This window comes from Condylura cristata, unplaced genomic scaffold (assembly GCF_000260355.1).
Source record: "Condylura cristata isolate star-nosed mole 26May11 unplaced genomic scaffold, ConCri1.0 scaffold00017, whole genome shotgun sequence".
Taxonomy (NCBI): domain Eukaryota; kingdom Metazoa; phylum Chordata; class Mammalia; order Eulipotyphla; family Talpidae; genus Condylura; species Condylura cristata.
Window position 1 is genome coordinate 8717594 of NW_004567118.1, and position 21617 is coordinate 8739210.

Below are 21617 nucleotides of genomic sequence, written 5' to 3' on the forward strand. Positions count from 1 at the left end.
GGAAACTTCTGATTCCTTTCCCTCCCACAAATACGCTTCATCTGCAGTCTTCACAGTCTTTGTTGATGGAAATATCTCCCTTCTCATTGCTCAGGCTAAAATTCTTACAATCATCCTTGACTCCTCTATTTCTCCTGTCACACTTCTAAACTATCAAGAAATCTCTCGACTCTCCCTTTAAAAGGCACCCAATCATTTCTCACCACTTCCTCTACATTAATCTGCTAGCAACTGACATGGTCTCAGCCTCTGGATTGATGCAGTTACCTCTCACCTTTTACCCTTGGCCCCCCCCCAACCCGTTTTCTCTTCTCAGCTGAGGCCCCAGAGTGTTCTATTTTTCCCAGCAGTGTGACACTCCTTGCTCATACACTCACAGTCCTTCCTATGATGACTGCCTCTCAGGGAAAGCCCCACCTAGAGCCAACCTCTATGCCATTTCTGGTTACCGTCTGCCCCCCAAGGGCAAACGGTCATGCCACTGTGTCCCTGCAAATGCCTTTGACTTTTAGGGGTCGTCTCATGCCAGGGTCAGGCAGGCGTTGCAGAGTTTAGGAGGGTAGGGGGCTTAGCAATTCAAAGTTTTGACATTAGTTCAAGTCCCCTTTAAGTGGAAACAAATGCAAGAAAGCAGAGATGGCACTTCAAACTGAACCAAAGCTGGAATTTATAGAACACGCTGAGAAATTTCATATAATATGAATATATCAACATTACAATGAGCTTTAAGATCTCAGAGCTCAGCTTTCCTCACTCCTGAGGGAAGACACGATAGGAAGGTCAATGCCTAGAGAAGTCCCCGGGAGGACTGGTGTTTGAAGTCTTGCTCTCTTATCTTCTGCACTATGGAAAAGTAGGTTCGTGTTGCGGGTATATTTATTCCCTCCCCACCTCACCTCCATGGCAGGGTTTTGACGCTGGAGTTTGCCAAGTCACTTGTTTGGTCAGTGGAATGGACAGACGCGACAGTGGGAATTTCAAGCCTGGCAATTAAATAATGTCCATATTTCTGGTTTCAACCATGAGAATTACTTGCCCTGAGCAGCTACGTGGCCCCATAAAAGTAAGCCAAGCTGCCTGAGCTGACCTGCACACTTGTGCTGGAAGCACAGGCACCCAACAGACTTGTAGATGGTCTAGTGCTTGTCACTGGACTCTGGCTTGTTTTGCAGAAGTTACTGACTTAACAACACTTGCTAGATGTAGCCTTGTTGGGTGACTTCATCTCCTGGCACTGTGGCTTCCTCATCTGTCAGCTGGGTTGACAGTCCCCCCACAGTGAGGGTGGATACAGTCCTATGAGGCATACACTTGGGTGCAATGGTGGCTGCGCCATCCAGGCCTGCATAAGTACGCTCTGACGTCAGCACCACAGTGAAATTGCCTAATGATGCATTTCTCAGGTCTCTCCATCATGCAGGGACACTGCTGCTCGGGGACCTCTTAACACAGAGCCTGGGCTGCAGGAGCTAGCCAGGCTCATTTCCAGATTCCTGAGGCTCAGCATCTTGCAGAGGGGGCCATACTCCGAGTGAGTCAGGCAAACCGAACCGATGCTGGAGGTGTCATTCTGGCTCAGCAGTAGCAGAATGGGCTGGTTGGCAGTGGAGGCACGGCTGAGGCCCTGTGCCTCTCGGTTGTAGGGCTGGTCACAGGGGGGTAGTCGATTTCTACCTGGCATACAAATATGGGAGCAGGTCCTCTGATAGGTGCCTCCCGGCAAGGGGGCATAGCCTTCATCTCCACTAGAATTTATGGGCTCAACACTAGCACCCACTGTGGCTTCCTGTAGGGTATCTGAAGAGATTTCCGGGGAGTGTTTCCTAGCCACTGGCTGTGTCCAAGTGAGTAGTTTCCTGTTTCAGAATCTCCTCTACTTGCTTCCAGTCCAGTCTTCCACAGGCTGGCTTCCTTAGGGAGTTTAGTCACAGGAAAGAGTGTTGGTGTGTTCCTGCTGAGCAAATCAAAGCCACAGTGTCCAGGGCATTGAGTGTTTGGGCCATTCCCTTGTATGGGACCTTCATTTTCCCTGTGGTATTACTTTCGGTGTGTGATAAAGGCGTGACCCTCCAGTACTCTCCAACAGGTAAGAGCACAAAATACCTGTTATTAGGGGACCTAAAATGTTCTCTCTCCACCGGGAGCCTCTTTATCTTGTGTTAGTTGCCTTTTTCCCCCCTTGGCTCTGGCCAGCATAGACTGTTGAGGGACGGCAGCAGGAGATGTTCCTGCTCTTTCTATTTGCATTTCCAGAAATGAGTCTTCAGAGACAGTAATGGCATTTCCTTAGTATCTTCTGCATAAATTCCTCAGCCTGGCATCAGGAACCTTCCTTCAAGATCTAGCTTCCGACCGTCTTGCTAGGTCCCCTGTCCCTGCTACCACATGTGTTCCACTGTTAATTCCCCAGCAACAACGCTTACTGGATTTCCTTTAGGCACTGTGTGGACATGAAGACAGAGTTCCTCCATGGAGCTCTTCACAGTCCTTTCAAAGGTCTCCATGCTGTTGTGTTTATGGCTTCTCCTGTTCCTCTCCTCCCTTTCTTCCATCAACAATTAGTCACTCACTCATTCTTGAATGGTACCTTCTTTGCGCAACCTCACCATGTGATTCTACGCAGATCTTCTGTGGTCCCAAAGTGTTCCATTTGTATTTTTTTACATTGCAATTGTCATGCAAAATCTTTATAATACACTATGATAAGTCTGTCTGCCCAACTAGAGAATGAGAGCTTGGAGGACAGGAAACGTGTTCAAGGCATCTCTCTGCTGGTACCCAGGAACCCTCAGCTGATACTTGTAGAGAGAGGGTGTGTGCAAATGAACAGCAGTCTTGGCTTTAAACACTTCTTCTATTCTTCTGCTCTTGCCCAAGTCTGTCTTCCATGCCCATGGGCCCCATGGTGGTGGCAGCCAGCAGGGAAGTCCTCATCTGAAATGGACGAAGTTGAAACTTCCCTGAGCCACAAAACACCATCCATCATTGGTCCCAAGAAGATCGTTTCCCCTGGCTCTCCAGTCCCCAGTTGTATGGGAATCAATATTTGTTCCTGTTCCATCTTTGGCACTTAATAGCAATCAGATGAGCACTGGGGGTGGGGTGGCGAGGGAAGTCCCGCTAATGACGGACTCTGCATCTGGCAATGTGTTAGATTGTGTGTTGGGGCATAATGTGCGATTTCACAGCTTTTCACGGTCTCTAAAATGCAAATTCAAGATTTGCAGAAACATTTTATTTAATTTTCATGTGTCTTTAATCAAAAAGTTAAAAGACTAGTAGTCTTTCATGGGCATCTGTAAAATGTGCTGTTTGCACACACATCTTCTTCGCTGAGCCATCTAAGTGTGCATGTGAGAGCACTCCAAGGGGCTCCTCATGAGGTGATGAGGTGATGTCTACCTGGTGGACTCTCCAGATTCATCTGTCACCCCGCTGTCCTCTACCTCAGCCTCTTCGTGTGAGAGTGACTTGACAGTGAGTACTTTGTGAGCGGGCTGGCGTCTGGGAGCCTGGCTTGGTGTCTGAGAAGGCACAGGTGTGCAGGAAATGCTTGCTGATGAATGACTAATTGGTTGAGGGCAGGGGTCTCCAACCTGCCCCCAGGAGCCTCGGGGGAGCCCACTCTTCACACGGCCACTGGCTGCAGAAGCAGCAGGCAAAGCCCAGCTCCTTACTTCGGGGAGGACACTGGGATGTTCAGATATTTGTGCTTTCTTTTTTAATTCTGGAAAATCATGATTTACCTATCGCTTGTTTCAGAATCCCAGACCTGGAAGACCTTAGAAACCCAAAGTTGAACTTTACCAATGAGGAAAGAGACAAAACGAGAAAGCTCCTTGCTTATGAACAAATTCAGGCCTTGCGTCCCTCTTTCCTGCTCATGACTAAGTAGGGAAAAAACTATTTCCTGTACTACCTTCTTCCATCCCTTGATGCGGGCCATGCACCTAACTTTTTCCAAATCCTGCAGCTTCTGGGATGCTGGGAGATAAGAGGAGGGCCTTTTCCCTCCTTCTCCCTTCAACTGTGCCTGTTTTTTTCCTTTTAGCTTAAGGAAGCTGGGGATAAACCAGCCTGGAAACCCAAGGAAACCAGCCTGGACACTCTGAGTCAGTGGCTCACACCTAGGGATGGAGCGTGATGCCACAGGGCCTCTGCCTGGAATGGAGCTTGAGGGCCATGGTAAGTGGACGTTCAGGCTGGGCGCTCACTTCCTGGAGAAGTTTCCACAGTCACATCATGGCAGAGCCCAGACATGACCAGCTGACATGGTAGAGTTATCAGCTAGTGGAGCCCCAGCTCATTAGCAGTCCAGGGGATGGCGATGATCATCATCACCATCACCATTATTGCCTCAGACAGGTGTGGATGACAGAGGCACTACTGGGACTTCTGTTTGAGACGAGCTGCTCTGTAGCCAGCCTGACTCCACAGAGCGGCTTCCTGCAGAATGCAAGGGTCATGAAGCTGAAAGGCCTCCTTGGAGAGCACTGATCTGGCGTGCACCCCGAGACAGGGCTAACCTATAGAACACTTGCTTTATAGGAAATGTAACCACACTTACTTTTGTATGTTATTCTTGTGATAGTATCTCTGTTGAGCATTCGATTAAGAAATGGATTTGATGAATCAGAAACCTGGGGGAGAAAAGGACATGTTAGTGACTGGTAGCATTGCTCCAGGGTAAACATGGCTCCATGCAGTCACTCACCTATTCCTATTATTAGAACCTACCTCGTGCCAAACACAACAATGGCTGAAATTCAGGGATCAAATATATACTCTACTTCCAAGGAACCCCAGTTTAGAGAAAGAAGACAGGGAAGAAAACAAATGATTATCATTTAATATAGAGAGGGCACTCATGGAGTCACAGGGGTGATGTGGACAACCACCTCCATGGGGAATCTGAGTTGCTACGTCACGAGCTGAGTCCTGGTGGGCGCAGGTGCACAAAGTGCTCTAGAGTATAGAGAACAAGAAGGGCACAGGGAAGCATGCACAGAAGACCGGTGCCTACATGGGCCCGGGAACTGGTCACGCTCATGCAAGTATTTCAGTGGAGTTGGAGCTGAGAAGACGAGGGACGGGACGTGGGACTGGAGAATAGGCAGGGGCTGGATCACGCAGGCTGACGGTCATGTCTGCACAGTTAAACTTTATTCTGAAGGACTAGGGAGCCACCAATGACTCGTCAGTAGAGGGAGAGACATGTTAGGAAGGGGATAGTTATCTGGGTAGTGTGCAATAGAAAGAGCACCCAGAATGGAGGCGTCAGGAGATAGGACAATTTCTAAGAGTGATAAACCTGTATCACTGCCTGTTACTGCGTGAATTGAGTCTCATAAGCAATGTCATCCAATCCATCCATCCACCTTCCGCCCATTGTCCATCTGTCCGTCTGCCCATCCATCTGTCCACCCCTCCACCCATTCACCAACTCACCCACTTCCCCACCCTCCCTCCCACTCACCCGCCCACCCATCCGTCCAGTAAATATTTACCAAGTACTTGCTATGGTCTAAACTGTACTAGACAGATGTTCAGGGATCAGTTTCCATTTTAGGCCTTTTCTCTCTAAATTCCTTCTTTGGGACAACAGGTCAGTCATCAAAGGACAAAGGCCAGGGAGCCATCCTTTGGGATAGTGCTATCCATCTGCATAGCAGTGTACGCTGCTTTCTTAACAACCCCTTTACACAGCCTTTTCCAAGGTACCGATGTTCATCCCATTCCTTGCCTACCACGCTCAGCTGTGCTCTGTAATTTACGCCTCAGCTGCTAATCGGATGTTGTGACACATCAACATTTTAAATCTGATTTATTCTGAGGGTTGGAAAAATTGCAGCAGATGATTATTATTATTAGATAAGCAACAGGTAATTTTTAGTTAGGAGAAAGCACAGACTGTTTATTTTCTCCTCATCAGCCTCTCTTTCCCTACAGTTTCCTGCGTGTGTTGTGGTGAGACACACCCAGGGGAGCGTGGTGAGTGACAGCACTCGGAGGACGTGAACACCCACCCTGAGCAGAGAGGCGTCCACCTTGGACACGGCTGCCCCCCAGCAGTCCCAGGGCCTGATTCAACCACTTCGACCTCTCGTTTGGTCATTTAAAAAGGAGCTTGAGGGTGCGTGTTTGTGTGGACACGCCCCGTGGGAGGAGGACAGCCAACAAGAGCTTGCGACAGGCAAGGGTCTCTTCTGTAATCAGGTGCTTTGGGCTCCTGATACCTGTGAGTCTGGTCAGTGCTAACCTTGGAACTGGATGCTTTCAAGCTGATTAAAAATAATTGAACAATTTCCGAAGTGCACACAGATGATTTGTGGGCTCTAGTGTGTTGGCTGCGTGGGTGAGGGGATAAAATATGGACTTGGTATAAGTGAGTTTAAGTGGGAAGTTAATGGGGTGTGATTGAACAGCAATTACAGCCAAATCTCAGTTCCCTGTGGTCACGGAAAATGGGGGGATATGAGGGGACAGAGACAAATCAAACCTATGGATAAACAAGGTTTTCATTCGAGCCAATGACTCCGACCCTGTCTCAGCTCTTGGCCAGGGAGCCAGGGTCAGCTGAGCCAGGTATGGGGCTGCCTCTCCTCTGTCTCTGCCTATTTGATGGGATCTGGGGAGGGAGGCGCCCAGAGATCGCACCCCTCAGAGGCCCAGGGCATCCTTGGTCTCATTTCTAGGTGCTGGCGCCCAGCTTGGGACTGGCCCACATCCCACGCTCAGTCGGCGTTTTGAGGATGAGTGACAAGTCATAGCTTGGATCACCCACTGCAGAGCATCTGGGGGCTGGTTATGCCAGACCCAGATAGACACGCTGTAGCTCATTTCAAGATTGAGCCAGAAAGCTTCAGATCTGCTCAGGGAAAGAACAGGAGGCTCCCGGGGCCAGAGTGGCCCAAGAAGATGCTGGAACCAGTCAGCATCCTTTCACTGACCTCAGGGTGTGGGGCGTAAGTTCCTCCAACACCCACAGGGAAGCAGCCAGGAAGGAGTCCGTGATCTCAGTGGAGCCAGCATGTCCGCAGGAGCTTGTGAAACACACCAGCAGTTTGCTGTGAGGAGGCTCGCCTGCTGGTGCATCAATCACCCTGTCGGCTAGAATGTGTCCGGGCTGCCGGGATGACATTCACCGACACAGGGACTTTGAGCCAAGGGAGACAAAGTCGGGTGGAGGCGGAGGCACTGGCACAAGACGAGTTACCCACCACAGGCCTGGCACTGGGAAAGCCCATACAGCAGAAGAAGATCCCAGAGGTGGTGGCTCTCAGATGGAGCCCTGGGGCTTTGTGGGCCTCATTTTTGTCTCAGCGCCCACACAGGCTGGCCCGTGTTCCACAGCCGCTGGTGTTTGGGAAGAGTGAGTGAGAAAAGTCATAGCTGGGCCACCACCACAGAGCACCTGGGGGAGGGGGAGGGGGTGCCTGGACACGCGTGACTCAATATTGTGACATTTGCAGGTCCCACGACAAGAGATGTGGCCCAGGGGGACCTGCTAGCACCATTGTCCAGACGGGGCGAGGGAAACACGATTTGCCTGTGCTTGTGGGTAGCACAGGGGTCTGTCTGCGGGAGATTTTTTTAAATGCTGCTTCCTCTCAGCTCAGCTGGGGAGGCATCTGGTGGGAATAAGGTCATCAGTGCTAACTAACATCAAGCTGGTTTCCTTGCTGGGGTGGGCAGTTCTGAGCTACATGAGCTGGGGTGGGCTGCTAGAGCGGGACACTTATGCCACGGCACTGACCGACCTCTGAGTCTACACGATAACATGAACGCACAGCACGCAGGCAGTGCCTGGCATCCGGGACCCCACTGCTTGCCACAACAGTGTCTGTGGGATGCCTAGATACACAGGCCAGCGACAGGGGATGCCAGTGCCAAGATGCATTTCCCTTGGGATGTCACATCAGCTGTTAACAGGGTCTGACAGCTAAAAATACACTTTCCTGATAACAAGCCCCTTCCCATCAATGCTCATGACAAGCCGGAGTAGTCTGGGGTTGGCGGCTGGGACGGCGGCCTATCACCCTGCCCTCGCTCTGTATGTGTATCTGCCCGGACCTCAGACAGGCCTGAGCAGACCCAGGTGAGTGAGAGGAAGTGAGGCAGCGGCGTGGAGTCTGCAGGGGGACGATGAGGCCGGGCAACGTGCCTGTTGAACAGGTGGGCTTTGGAGGAGAGAGGGGTTACTGCCTGGGGTGTCCCTGGGCCTGTCCTCTGGTGATGCTGATGACGCTGTCATCACGAGAGAGGTGTTAAAGCTTCCTACGTATGGATCATCTTCTCTGGATTGCAAATGCCGGCTCGGGCACTTCCTTTAAGGGTCGGATCACATGGGCCGCCAACTTTTGGAAATGCCCTCAATTACTTCTGTATCTCTTCTTTTTCCAGTTGGAAAAATATTTCTGTTTTCTTTTAAATTTGTATACCTGTTTCTCTCTGCATCTGTCAAAATGTTAAAGTTTTTTTTTAGCACATTAGAATGTGCTTGGTTGGAGAGTTGCTGCTACTGCTGCTGACTGCTGGGACCTCCCAGGAATGTCAGGAAGTCAGCACTGGCATCTTTGCTTAATTCTCCCCAGAGATGCTTATGAGGGAGAGGGGGAAGGTGGTCCTCAGAGCAAGGTGGAGGAGACAGAGGAAGCTGTTTCTCGCAGACAGTAGGAGAGATAGCTCCTATTTACCTTGGGTTTCCAGCTGGTGGGGTGGCCTTTATTCCTGTGGGGTGTCGTGGGCTACCCCTTCACCTTCTATTGCATCCCTCTGATTCTTCTGCCTGGCGGGGTTGGGTGCTGAAGCCTGCCAGGATCCAGCAGCCCTTTCCTCTCTAGGACAGAAGCTGCCTAGCTCTGCAGACCCTGGTTTTCCCAAATGGAGCCCACTGCTTTTGCTTCTCACTGAAAGGGACCTCGGTTTTTCATAAATCTGGATATATATCCAGGGCAGCTTTGGCTGCATGTCACCCCTTTGGTTGTTTCTAAGGGGTGTCCCTGGGCCTGTCCCCTTTGGTTGTCCGACTGAGTCTGGAAGCAGACATTCCACGACATATTCTTGGGATGCAAGAAGAGGGGCATGAAGAAAAGCAAGATACTTACTTTTATAAATATAGAAACTACCACCAATCCGTTTGGGCTCTTTGCAGCTTCTGTGACATTTGTATATAACTCGTGGTTATAGTGGATGAGCTGCACCTGGCAGGGGAGAAAAACAATAATAAGAGCAACAATCGAACATTAAAAGGTATGAGACACAGCATACCCACCGCACTTAAGGTAAACCACATTGCAGAACAATGGGGAAGACGTGTTTGTACTTGATGGAATTTCGGGGGGAAATACACATTCGTATTTACTGGTAATGCCTATTGCCGGTAAATGCCTACTCACCATTTTCTGGCCGTAAGCGTGCCTTTAATCACCCAGTGCCCATCTGGCTTTGCCTCCAACCCTGGGACATCTCCCCTGCAAGTCTGTATGAAGTGAGTTTCCCTGTCAGGAGGGGAAGGGCCATGCAGGGCAGACGCACTCCCCAGAGGCTGGCATCTGCTGGCACTGAGCTGATCTTCCTCGCAGCCTCAGGGTGGGCAGGGAACAGTCAGGCCAGTCAGCCCAGGGGCTGGGAGAGGCCACGGGCCAGGCTGCAAGATGCCCGGGCTGCTGGAGGGGCGCTGGCGGCTTAGGCTCTCCATGCACCAGCCTGCCCATGTCTGCTGACCACAGGATTTACCTTCCTCCTCCTTCAGTGAAAATCAGCCTTGCTGGCTGAGCCCCGGTGCCACAAATAGGCGGTGTGGACAGTACAAGGCATCCTGGCCCTGGGCCCAGTGAGCTAGATTTTACCTCATTTTTAAGTCTTTTAAAATTTGTGAAACAGCTCAGCTATACGTTCACACTAATGCCCACCACGTTTTAGGCCACATGACAAAGTTAGGCCACCTCACTGAGACTTGATAGCTTTCTCTGAATAATGAAAATGATTTTCTCTCTTTGAAATTCATGTAGGGTGCTAGTTGGAAAATAAATGTTTAATCTTAAAATATAATTTTTTTTAACAAACTAAGAAAAAGAGCATAAAAGTGATGCCCCTTTTAACTTTAGCCCAAGCAAGATGACTTTAAAATTTTTAGTATATATACTTTTCAGATATTTTGTGTTTATGAATCTCATTCTCTTTTTTTCTTTCTCCCTTTCTCTCTCACAGAGTCTGAAAAAGAGATTTAAACATTTTAAAATAGAAAGGATGGATAAATTCCTATTACATATAATCTATTTAAGATCTAAAATTAAAATAGAAAGCCTAAACAGACCAATACAAATAAGATTGGAGTAATCAAAAACTTCCCAACAAAGAAAAGCTGTGAACCAGTGACTTCATGAGTGGTACTACCAATCCTCCTTAACCCATTCAAAAAAAAAAAAAAATAGAACATTTCCAAACATATTTTCTGAGGATACCATTATGTTGATACCAAAGCCAGACAAAGATACTTCAAGAAAATGTCAGGCCAAATTTCTTAGTGAATATAGACCTAAAAACCTTCAATAAGATAGCAGCAAACTCAATTCAACAGCACATTAAAAAGATGATGTACTACGACCAAGTGGTATTTATTTCCAGGGCACAAAGATGGTTCCATATGTGTGAAATAACCCATGTGATACACTAATCAAATGAAAGCTTAAAAAGCACATGATAAACTCTAATAATAATGAGAAAAAGCATTTGACATAATCCACAAACCATTTATGATAAAAATTCCCTGGAATAACAGGTACAGAAAAACTTCCCTCAATACTATAAGGCCAACAACTAATGTTATTACCAATGGGAAGTGATTAAAACCATTTCTCCTATGTCCAGTAGAAGACAAGGATGTCTAATCTTGCCACTTCTGTTCAAAGTAATGCCAGAAGTCCTGGCCAGAGCAATTACACAAGAAAAAGAAGCAGAAGGTGCACACATACTACGTAGAGGTGCAGAGGTGATGGATACGGTGCTGAGCCATACCGTGGTGATATTTCAGAATGTACGTGCATATCGAAACATCAGGTTGCACGCCTTAAATGTTTATCGTTTTAATATGTCAGAGATTTCGAAGTTGTTAGAAATAAAAAATGGAAAAAAACAACAGAATTGGAATAATTCAAAAGCATAGTTCTAAACCTTTAATATTTACACGTAGTCTGTGACTAGCTCTTTAAGATAGTGTGTACAGATCCTGAGTGTATTAAAAGCTGCAGAATGCCCCATAACACACTGCACTCGGTGCAGCTTTCCGCTTGTTTCCATCGTTTCTGTCTCTTATTAAGTGTCACTAAAATCCCAGCATATCTTCCTGCAATGGTGTGAGCATGTTCCACAGGCTGATTGGAGCATCTTCTAGGACAGCACATGTAGTTTGTGACTCAAATTTTATGAGACTATTCGCTATTACCAATACCATGTACTGCAATAAAGAAATAAGGTGTGAAGCTTTAAGAGCTGAACAAGTCAATGATCAAAAAAAGAGAGGTACTTTTCCTTGTTCTCTGAAAAAAAAAAAAAAAAAACAACAAAAAACCCCACAAAACCCAAAAAAACCCACACTGGTTTGCAACCTTCACTGTACAGCCAGGTCACCTGGGCACTTAAGAAACCCACCTGTGTTTGGCTCCACCCTCATCTTCACCCCCAATTCTGATTTAATTGATTTGGGGTGGGTAAAGGGCACTGGCATTATCACAAGCTCTCCAGCTAGTGGGCAGCTGGCGCTGAAAACCAACACCGCAGAATCAACGTGCACTGGCAGCTCTTGTGCGACACGCACATGGACGGGGCCTGAATCCAAGACCACCCTGCACACCCTGAGCCAGTCGAGCTTCTTATGTATGGAGGGAACGCACGATGCTGCTGTTCTTGAAAAATCCCATTTGCTTGCTGTTTTTTTCACTTCTGTGAGTTCTGCCAAGGGTGGCAGATGGTTTTACAGAAGTTCCTCTGCATCGGAAGGGGGCTGGTGGATATGCTCTGCCTCGCAGGGCTCAGGCAGGCGGGGCTATCAGGTGATGCCCATCAGCCCACCTCCTCCACCTGTCCCTCTCCCCCCAGCCAGGACTGTCAGTGCTCCCATGTAGAGAAACCAGGAGCTGGTGGGGGGCCCTGTGACCCCTCCCTTGAGTTCAGTGAGCTTCTTCCTGAGAATTAAAACACAGCCGCCATCTGCTAAGATCTACCTACCAGGTGACCTATAAAACCTCCATGGAACGTGCCAGTGCTTCAAGGCATGCCTTGAAATTTCAGCTTGTTCCAAGAGCTGGGCCTTGGAGAGCAGGAAGTGGAAGCCGTCCAGTGGTGTACTCCTCATCCTGAAGGGTGATGTGGTTCCCCGAAGGGTGAGATTTGGTAAGGGCCAGGGGCTGCAGGACAGGTAGGCAAGTATAAGCCCGAGACTGCTCTTCTCTAAGCTTAAATTGCACACTTAGAAATTTCACCACCTCTGTGCTCTAAGGTAATTGGCGAGGGCTCTGATATCATGAGTTTTGGTTTCTATTAGGAGCTGGTTCGTGGATTGTCTATTGTGTTAGTTTGTACTGCATGAAATTGACTTAGAGTTAATGGAATGTTGAAACAAAGCTATTTTGAATTTCCCTCACCCCCATGAAAATTCGATGCTAAAAAGATGACACAGTGGACCCTCTCTGGTGGCGCAGAGGGTTAAATAAAGCACAGCACTAAGAAGCTAAAGCCACTTCAGCATGAGTTCGACACCCAGCCCCAGAGGTGACCCACATGGCACAGCAGACCTCTCCTGACCCACCCACTGCTCCCCTCGGCAGTGTACTTCGTCAGTTGGCTGTTCTGCTCCCCACTCTGTCTCTGGTGAGTCCTCTCACCGCCCCTGCACCTCTGGCCTGTACTCCAGCTCTGTATGCAGAAATAAATAAATCTTAAAAAAAAAAAAGATGCCCCAGTGCTTTCTACTCAATGGGAGGCACAGGAACCAGCACCAGACACAGTTCTTCCCAGAGACTGAACCCCAAGATCCTGCTTGTCAGAAATGCAGAATCTTGAGCCCTACCCTAGATGTCCCAAATCAAGATCTGCATTTCAACAACTTCCCAGTGATTTGCATGCACATTAATGCTTGAGAAGTGCTGGTTTAGCAGAGTTTGTTGTCTGGTTAGAGAATCCTATTTAGTCAGGTTGTTCACTTCTCTGATTCAGTATAGCGGGGTTGAGGAGGACGTGCATCACGTGTGTTGTAACATAGGCTGAGTCCGATCACAGGAGACCTAGAATATCAGCTATGGATGGTTTTAGGCAGGTGATGAGCTAATTGGCAGGGACTTTAAGACGGCAGGTTAGAGCAGGGAGGCGGGGGTGCAGGAAGGTGGTAGGTGAAAGGATTATGATATAATTTCAGGTTGTAGCAGTCAAGGCAGCTATGTCCCAAAGGACTTTACATTTTGTAGAATGTGCACTATGTGTGGTGAGTAGCCACCAGTGATCCCTAAGGCTTCAGAACAGCCAGGCCCACCAGAAAACATCTAGAAGGCAGCTTGGCAGTGTTCTCACCTTTCAAGGCACACATTTGGCAAGAAAGGCAAGAGGAGGAGATGCTTGGGGTCTGCACCGGGGGTAAGGCTTAACTGAAAAGGCACTGCTCCCTCCACCCTTCTCCAGGTCCTTGTCAGTGGAAACCACAGTTACTGCAATTGTTGCCTCTGTTCTTTCCCACTCAGGCAGCATGGTGCCAACCCACTGCCCATCAACCACTCATCATGTGCCCGGGTATGGTCGGTCTGGGAGGGAAGGGGTCTGCTACTTGTCCTGTCATTCGTGTGGACTTGGGGAGCAGTAATGTGCAAATCATATCTGGCTGGGAAGAGAGTATCAGATTGGCAGGTGGGTTCTGAAAGTGATGGCCATGGATTATTTGTTGTATTTATAGTTAATACTTGAATAATCCAAACCTTCCTGGTCAGATTTTTGAATAATTCAGATGCGTAGTTTAATTGAACCTCAAATCTGAAGCTTAATCAAGGTCATGAGACATGTCTTGCACGAAATAGGGGACCTTCTGAGCAAGGGAGCAAGGCAACTAAGACTATAGGGACAATGTTGAAACTGCTTACAAGAGCCAACTCTTTGGGGGCTAATGATGACATGCTAATTAAACACTAAGTTTAGCTATTCATTAAAGAGATGCCTCCAAGGGCTTCTGCTAGCCTACTTGGAATTACTATGTGAAAGGGCTAAGCCTCGATTACTAAGAGTCATTTTTTTTATTAATTTAGATGGGTGTCCTCCCACTGAAACTTTCTGGATTTACAAGATTGAGAAATTAAGATATTGTTGATCTGTTCATGATGCTCAGATCTGGAAGGCACCGATCCAGCCCACTCCCTGCATGTGATTCTTCAGGGTGTGGTCCTAGCAGACACTCATATCCTCACCCCCAAAACTGAGGCTCACCTCCATCCTTTACACAGACCTGGAATGCACTCATTCAAAAATTCTTGAGGGCAGGATAAGAATATTTAAGTCCTCGCTCTCCTAGAGGTCATTCAGAGAGTGACAAGAGCATTGAAGGAAATAGAGCAAGATTGTAGTTTGCAAAGTGACTGGCATTAGTAAGAAAAACCATTATGTGTGTGGTACGCAGTGGGAACCATGTTGGGTAGTGTAGCTGATGAAGGCATCTCACAGAGGTGTCATTTAAGAGGAATTCTGATGATGAAGAGGAGCCAGGCATGGGAAGACTGGGCACAGGTGCACGACTGACCAAGAGCACAGCCAGCACAGTCTGAGGTGTGGACAAGTCTCCAAGTATGGCTGGTCAAGGTGCCTTAAAAGGGCCCACCTCGGGAAGCTACATGCAAAAAAAATGAAACTAGACCACTACCTCTCACCATACCCAAAAATCAATTCAAAGTGGATTAAAAACCTAGACATAAGAACGGAAACCATAAAATACCTGGAAGCAAAGATGGGCCAAGCACTACACGACATACACTTCAGCGACATCTTTAAAGATAGAGTACCCAATGCAACAATAGTGAAAGCAAGGATAAATAGATGGGACTACATCAAGTAAAAGAACTTCTGTACAGCAAAAGAGACATTACAAAAAACAAACAGACATCCCACTGACTGGGAAAAAATTGTCTCATACAAAATTAGCAATAAAGGATCAATCACAAAAATATACAAAGAATTGATATGAAATGCAACAAAAATAAACAACCCCATCAAAAAATGGGCAGAAGAGCTAAAAAGACACTTCTCCAAAGAGGAAATGCAGATGGCCAACAAGCATATGAAAAAATGTTCAACATCACTTGTAATAAGGGAGATGCAAATTAAAACCACAATGAGATACCACCTCACCCCAGTGAGAATGGCACATCTTCAAACAACTAGCAACAACAAATGTTGGCGAGGATGTGGAGAAAAAGGAACTCTCCTGCACTGCTGGTGGGAATGCAAACTAGTACAACCACTATGGAAAACTGGAGGTTTCTCAAGCTGCTAAAAATGGAGCTTCCGTATGACTCAGCAATCCCACTCCTAGGTATCTACCCAAAAGACACAAAAACACTGATTCAAAAAGATACCTGCACCCCCATGTTTACTGCTGCTTTATTTACAACTGAAAGACATGGAAACAGCCCAAATGTCCAAAAGTGGATGACTGGATTAAAAAGATGTGGTAGATATACGCAATGGAACATTACTCAGCAACCAAAAAAAAAGAAACACATGACTTTTGCAGCAACATGGATGGAGCTGGAAAAGATCATGCTCAGTGAGATAAGCCAGAAAGAAAAGGAAAAATACTGGATGGTTTCTCTCATAGCAGAATATAACAGAACAGGCAAGAAAATGATAGTGATGAACATCTATATACCAGAGACATTTTATGGGGGTGGAGTGGGGAATGGGATCAAAAACAGTGTGGGGAGGGAAGCGCTCTGGACTATGGTGATGGCACACAGGTGATTTGGTGATGGGAAACCCAAGGGGATTGCAACTGAGATGGGAAAATGCACAAAAATATGTAAAAATAAACTATTATAAAATTAAAAAAAAAAAAAAAAAAGAAAAAGGGCCCAGCTCTTGCAGAAGCCAGTGGCATGTAGTTCAGAATGATCCCTTCTTAGTCCCCTATTTCACAGCAGACATGTCTGGTGACCTTAAGTAAGCTCTGAATTTGGGCTTAGTTAGCTTACAGTTAACTTACAGTTAGAATTTGTCCAAATTATTCAAAGTTCCGAATATTCAGGGTTTTCTCACCCAGATGTCCTTGACATTGAACACCAATGACAGCTCATTCCTCACAGCAAACTCAACCAAGTGATAGGTTCGAAATATTTTATGATGATGATGGCAGGGGCCCTGGGTGGTCAGGACTGATATAAGTCAAGGTCAGCGTACAGTCACACAGGTGCTATCATTAGCATCATTTGCTGATGATCACCAATATTTGTCAGGCGCTTCTTTGTTTCAAAGATGATGCCCTCAGTGACATCCTCTCATTTAATCCTCACAAACTCCATTATGAGTTAGTGCTGTTATCTTCACTTCAGTCATGTGACACTGGGCCACGGAGAGAGTATATGCTCAAGGAAGTGGATTTGGGATGACACTTAGTCCTATGATGATATCACACTCACGCACCCCACTAATTTGAAGCTATTCTTTTTGTGTCTTTGTCTACTTCTGAACAAAAATCTCAAGAGCAGGGATATCCATCATCATACCCCTGGCGCCTGTCATGGGACTTGGCTTAGAAGGAATGTTGGCAAGTGTTTGCTGAATGGATCCCGATTCTGCATCTCATAGAATCTCTGTCTAAGGGGCCTTAGAGGAAACTCAGGCCAGCTGCTTTCCTTTTAAAATGAGAAACTGAGATTAGAGGGAAGAGATATCTTATCCCTGATCGCTGAGTCATTCATACAGTCATTCATTCAAGTGTTTACTGAGATTGTTCTGGGAAAGAGAGTGGTAGGAGCTAAAGTCACACGAGGAACAAGACCAGACTGGGGACGCGAGGAACAAGACCAGACTGGGGGATGCTGGTAGGTCAACAGTGGGGTCTGGATTGCACTCTAAGGGGGATGCAGAACTGTCTTTATGTCCTGAAATGCTATCAGAAACACAGGTGAGCTTCCATGCTCCTTAACTGAAGAGGCTAAAAAACACTGACCTTTGGTGAGAAGTAACAGCGTTCCAGCTAGTAGACTCCTTTCCACTAAGCAGAACTGCTGCAAGCGGCCTCTCATCTACAGCAGGATGTCCTTGGCCTGCTAGGTTGGGAGCGGCCTCTGGCATAAAGGCCTCAAGAGTTCCCCGTGCAGCAGGGGCGAGCCTCCCCAGTGTGTGCCAGGGCCCATCCTCCCTTGTCCACTGCAGACAGACCTGCTATGCACACCGTGGAGGTCTTCCCAGGTGATGTTCCATTAGTGAAAGCCCCTTGGGGACTCAGGGAAGAGTGGCCTTGTCACAGAGGCCACACAAGCCATGTGTCCTGCGGTGTAATCATGCACAACCACATTTACCCCTCACTCAACACTCAGTGGCTTCCCATTACTTTTAAAACAAAGACCCAAGTCTGAGCACAAGCCTGGTGTGACCCTGACTTTTTCAACCACGTCTGTGCACTCTAGCCACACTCACTTCCTTCGGTCCCCCTCACCACTGCAGCTCTGGCCTCCCCACATCTACAGTCCTTCTGCTCAGGCCTCTCCCTAGCCTCTGGGGCTGACTGCTATTTAGGAACACTTGGATGTGACCTCAGGGGTTTACCTCTTAAGATGGGTCCCCAAGGCCACTCACTTGCCACTCTCCTGGCATGCCAGTTTTCTTTTGACATTTCTTGTGTGATTAATACCCATCACTCACTGGATTTTGAGCTTCACCCAGGCAAAGACTGTATCTGAGTGCCCCATTTAGTCCCGATGCCCAGGACAGTGCCTGGCACAGAACAGCGGCAAGGCAGAACTAACTGTTAGATGAATAACTGAAGCCAAGTGGGCTGGCGGTGATACAACAGAATGTGAGGTCCTGAGGACAGGGAGTGCGAAGCATTTGGCTGAGCTGGGATAGGAACAGACTATAATCCTAAAGGGTATGTCTAATGGGAACCCAGAAACGAAATATCACGCTGGGCTAGGAGGATGCAAAGCCTGGCTTTGTCACTGTGTATCCTGGGGCAAAGCAGCTTCTCTATAAACAGAGATAATGACACCAACTACTCCATAGGACTGTGGGGATGGCTTTGTGAGACAGAATATATAAAACATTCAGCCCAGGGCCTGGCGTGTAGTAAGTAAGCATTGGATAATTACCTGTTCACGTTGGAGCTGCTATCAGTATCGTCCTATCAGTATTATATAAGCAATAAATCAGAGCCTTTTAGCTCCCACGACACAGTATGGAACCTCCTCTCTGGGTCCTCACTTTGGGTCTATTCTCCCAAGAAAAACTGAGAAAACATTTGTCTTCTCACAATCTGGTCATTTTCCGAGGTAACTAGTCCCTGGCAGACACGCACAGAACACTTGCTGTGAGACCTTCAGGCACGTGCATTCCCGGAGGCTCACATCGTAAGGCAGTGGAAGTCTGCTGTGAACAGGCCGATCACACTATGCTCAGCCAGGTGGCTTTGTGGTCCCTGTCTCCACACTTCCATACTGCTTTGGGGTAAAGCAGCCTCAGACAAAGAATAAAGAATGGGCATGCCTGGGTCCCAAGAGGACCTGATTTACAAAAACAGGTGGCAATCCTGCCAGCTTGAATTTGAGAGATGATGCAGACTTTAGGGGCTTACATTTCCCATGAAGTGCTCCTTAGAGGAAGGAGAAAAATGCAAATGGAAAGACACTCCTAACGAGGCTTGCTTCTAATGACGGCCACCAGCACATTCCTTAGGCACTGTAACTCTCAAGGCATCATCACCACAGGTGAGCTTAATTCCAGTCAACAGACAGGCCCTAAGTGCCCACACTACACCAGACCCCAGCAGTCCCTAGAGGGGCCCGTTTTGTATCCTTGAGAATACCCTATCACCCAGCTGTTGCTAAAATAGGTGATGGGTGAAATCAAGGCACCGAGAGGTTAAGACACTCTTCTGAAGTCACACAGCCTAACAATGACCCTGGTTCATTTTGCCTCCCTACAAACACCTTCTTTCTGCAAGAAAGGAGAAAAGGAAAGGTGTTCTACGTTTGAGGGGAGATCACATCTCAGCAGCTGTTGCTGGAACAACAATTATAAGCTAAATCTTATTTATAGAAAGTCATTAACAAGTTTGTCTTTAAGTGTAAGAGCACACACAGTCTGCAGAGGAGAAAGCAGTTTGATATTTACTAGCAACAACAGTCTCATCCGAAGCTTTGGCAATTATCACTGGTCTGCCTGGTGATTTCCTGTATTTTGAGACGACGAATGCAGTTATGGCTAAAAATAAAAAGAAGAGCCTATCATTTCATTGACTGAAGACCTTCAAAGGTGGTCTAGGAATAGCAATCTCTAAAGCCACCAGACTAAAATGTGGTATTCTCTTTCCCCTCCGGAAGATGACAAAACTTGGATTTTAAAGCATGGCACTTTTCATCGAGTTACATGATGGCTTAAGCAAGTATAGACTGAGATGTTTGGGTGCCGGATGATGCTGGAAAAGGCATGACTGAATTGAGTCAGTTACCTCTTACATCAAGGACTAGCTGTTTAGTGCTTGTGTGCCTTAGTTTCTTCATTTATGACACGGGGCTGCAGCTAAGGGCGACTGAGAGAATGAAGCAAGACCACCTGCCACACAGCCTTTTGGGAATAAGGCAGGGCATAACCCAGCAGGCAACGTAACTGAACAGGCCCAGACAAAGTACCCACACAAAAAGACAGTTCATCCCCTTTCCTTTCACGATGCAAAGACAGAACATATTTTCCTTCTTATTGGTTTCTGGACTTGACGTTTTGGGGCTTAAAATTTGTCACAGAGCAACCTGAATACCAAGAGTCTTCTGGAGAGTTGTCTCCTCTGATGGGATTTATTTCTCACACCTTTATCAGGGGGCATTGCATGAGCTTACACCGTAAGAACCAAATAGGGGACACTGAAGGGAGCGGGGCAGAAGGGTGAGTGAATCAGACTAGAGGAGTGAACTGTGTGGTGATGGGTGGAAACTAGACTTTCACTCGTGAACATTAAGTCGTAGCCACAGAACTAATGCTGTACACATGCAACCTATAATACATAACATTGCAAGCCAATTTTAGTTCAATAAAAAAATGAAAATAAAAAGGAAACACTGAGTAAGAGTGGTCTCTTTTACTCCCCCATCAACCTGGGTACCCCCAAGACAGCCTGAAATACTTGAAGACTTCTAGAAGACAATGAGCTCCAGACAGCCCAGATATTTTCCGGACAGTGCTGCTGCCTGCCAGTATTTAAAGGTGAGGTGTGGGGACCTCCCTGGTGGCCTACGGACTAAATTTAGTGCTATCAACATAATGGCATGGGTTCAATACCCGACCAGGGAGCTGACCCACGTAGGGCACAGCAGACCTCTCTTGCCTCGCCTGCTGCTCCCCTCAGCAGGTCCACCTGTTTTGCTCCTCACTCTATCTCTGGTGAATCCCCTCAGGCCCCTTCCCACCTCTGGCCTACACCCCCAGCTCTTGTATGCATAAAGAGAAAGGTTTAAAAAAAATAAAGGTGAGGGCTCTGATCCTCAATTGATTTGAATTAATCTCTTCCTCACTGACATCCTAAGACTCAGACTCAGTCATTCATGCTCTTTCTCTCTGCATAAACCTACTTCCCACCTATCTAGCCACCACCCCCACCACATCCCAGTGAGGGCATGGGTGAAGATGGCTCTCTGACTCTGGAGTCAAACATCCTTGGCTTTCAGTCTTGGAATATTTAGTCTCTTTGAATCTTACTCCCTTTACTCGTAAAACTGTGAAGGCAACATAAACACTCAAAGGGGTGCTGGGATGATGAAAAGAGTGAAAACATGTAAATGAGCTGAAGCCGGCTACCGCCGCCACACCTGGCACCAAGCAAGCACTCATTTAAGTAGGAGCTGTCGGGATCCCTATTAGAAATGTCGGCCTGCTGGGGCACAGATAAGAGACACGAGAGGCCCAGGGTGGCAGACCCATAAACACTCGGCCCTGCCATGGACACTTGTAGACCATCTATCTTGAAGACAGGGTCCAGACCTTCCTCATCTTTGTATCTCATTTTATCTTACTGTCATCTGACTGCCACACAGACTCTGCTATCTTTTCTCTCTTTGGTTGGCATTGTGATGCATGGACCACTCTATCTCAAACTGCCCATGTGCTGTCTTTCTTAGCCTCGTGGTCCTGAGCTTGTCCCTGGGATGAAAACCACTCTTCTGGAATGTTCTCAGGTCATTTTTGTTAAATGTTCATTGAACAAGTAATTTCAGAGCTCACATATATTGTCTTACGGGAGGGTCACTTTGTTCTAACTTATGGCAGGTAGGGAGAGTTATATAGTTCCTCTGATTAAGGCAAGTATCATTTCATTACTTGTACTACCCATAAAAACAGCTACCTACAAAAAACATTGTTTAGGTGGATCTAGAAGT

The 21617-nt window shown here is 47.3% G+C and overlaps 1 protein-coding gene across 2 annotated transcripts in view; it reads right to left on the reverse strand.

Annotated features, from left to right (window-relative positions):
* CA10 (carbonic anhydrase X) overlaps positions 1-21617 on the reverse strand; it is a 432800-nt gene that overhangs the window by 12776 nt on the left and 398407 nt on the right. For both annotated transcript variants that reach the window (XM_012726343.1, XM_004684388.2), the window contains exons 6-7: positions 9108-9203; positions 4568-4640 (exon numbers count right to left, since the gene is read on the reverse strand). In XM_012726343.1, the coding sequence (XP_012581797.1) occupies positions 4568-4640; positions 9108-9203 (169 nt within the window). The remainder of the gene's footprint in view (positions 1-4567; positions 4641-9107; positions 9204-21617) is intronic.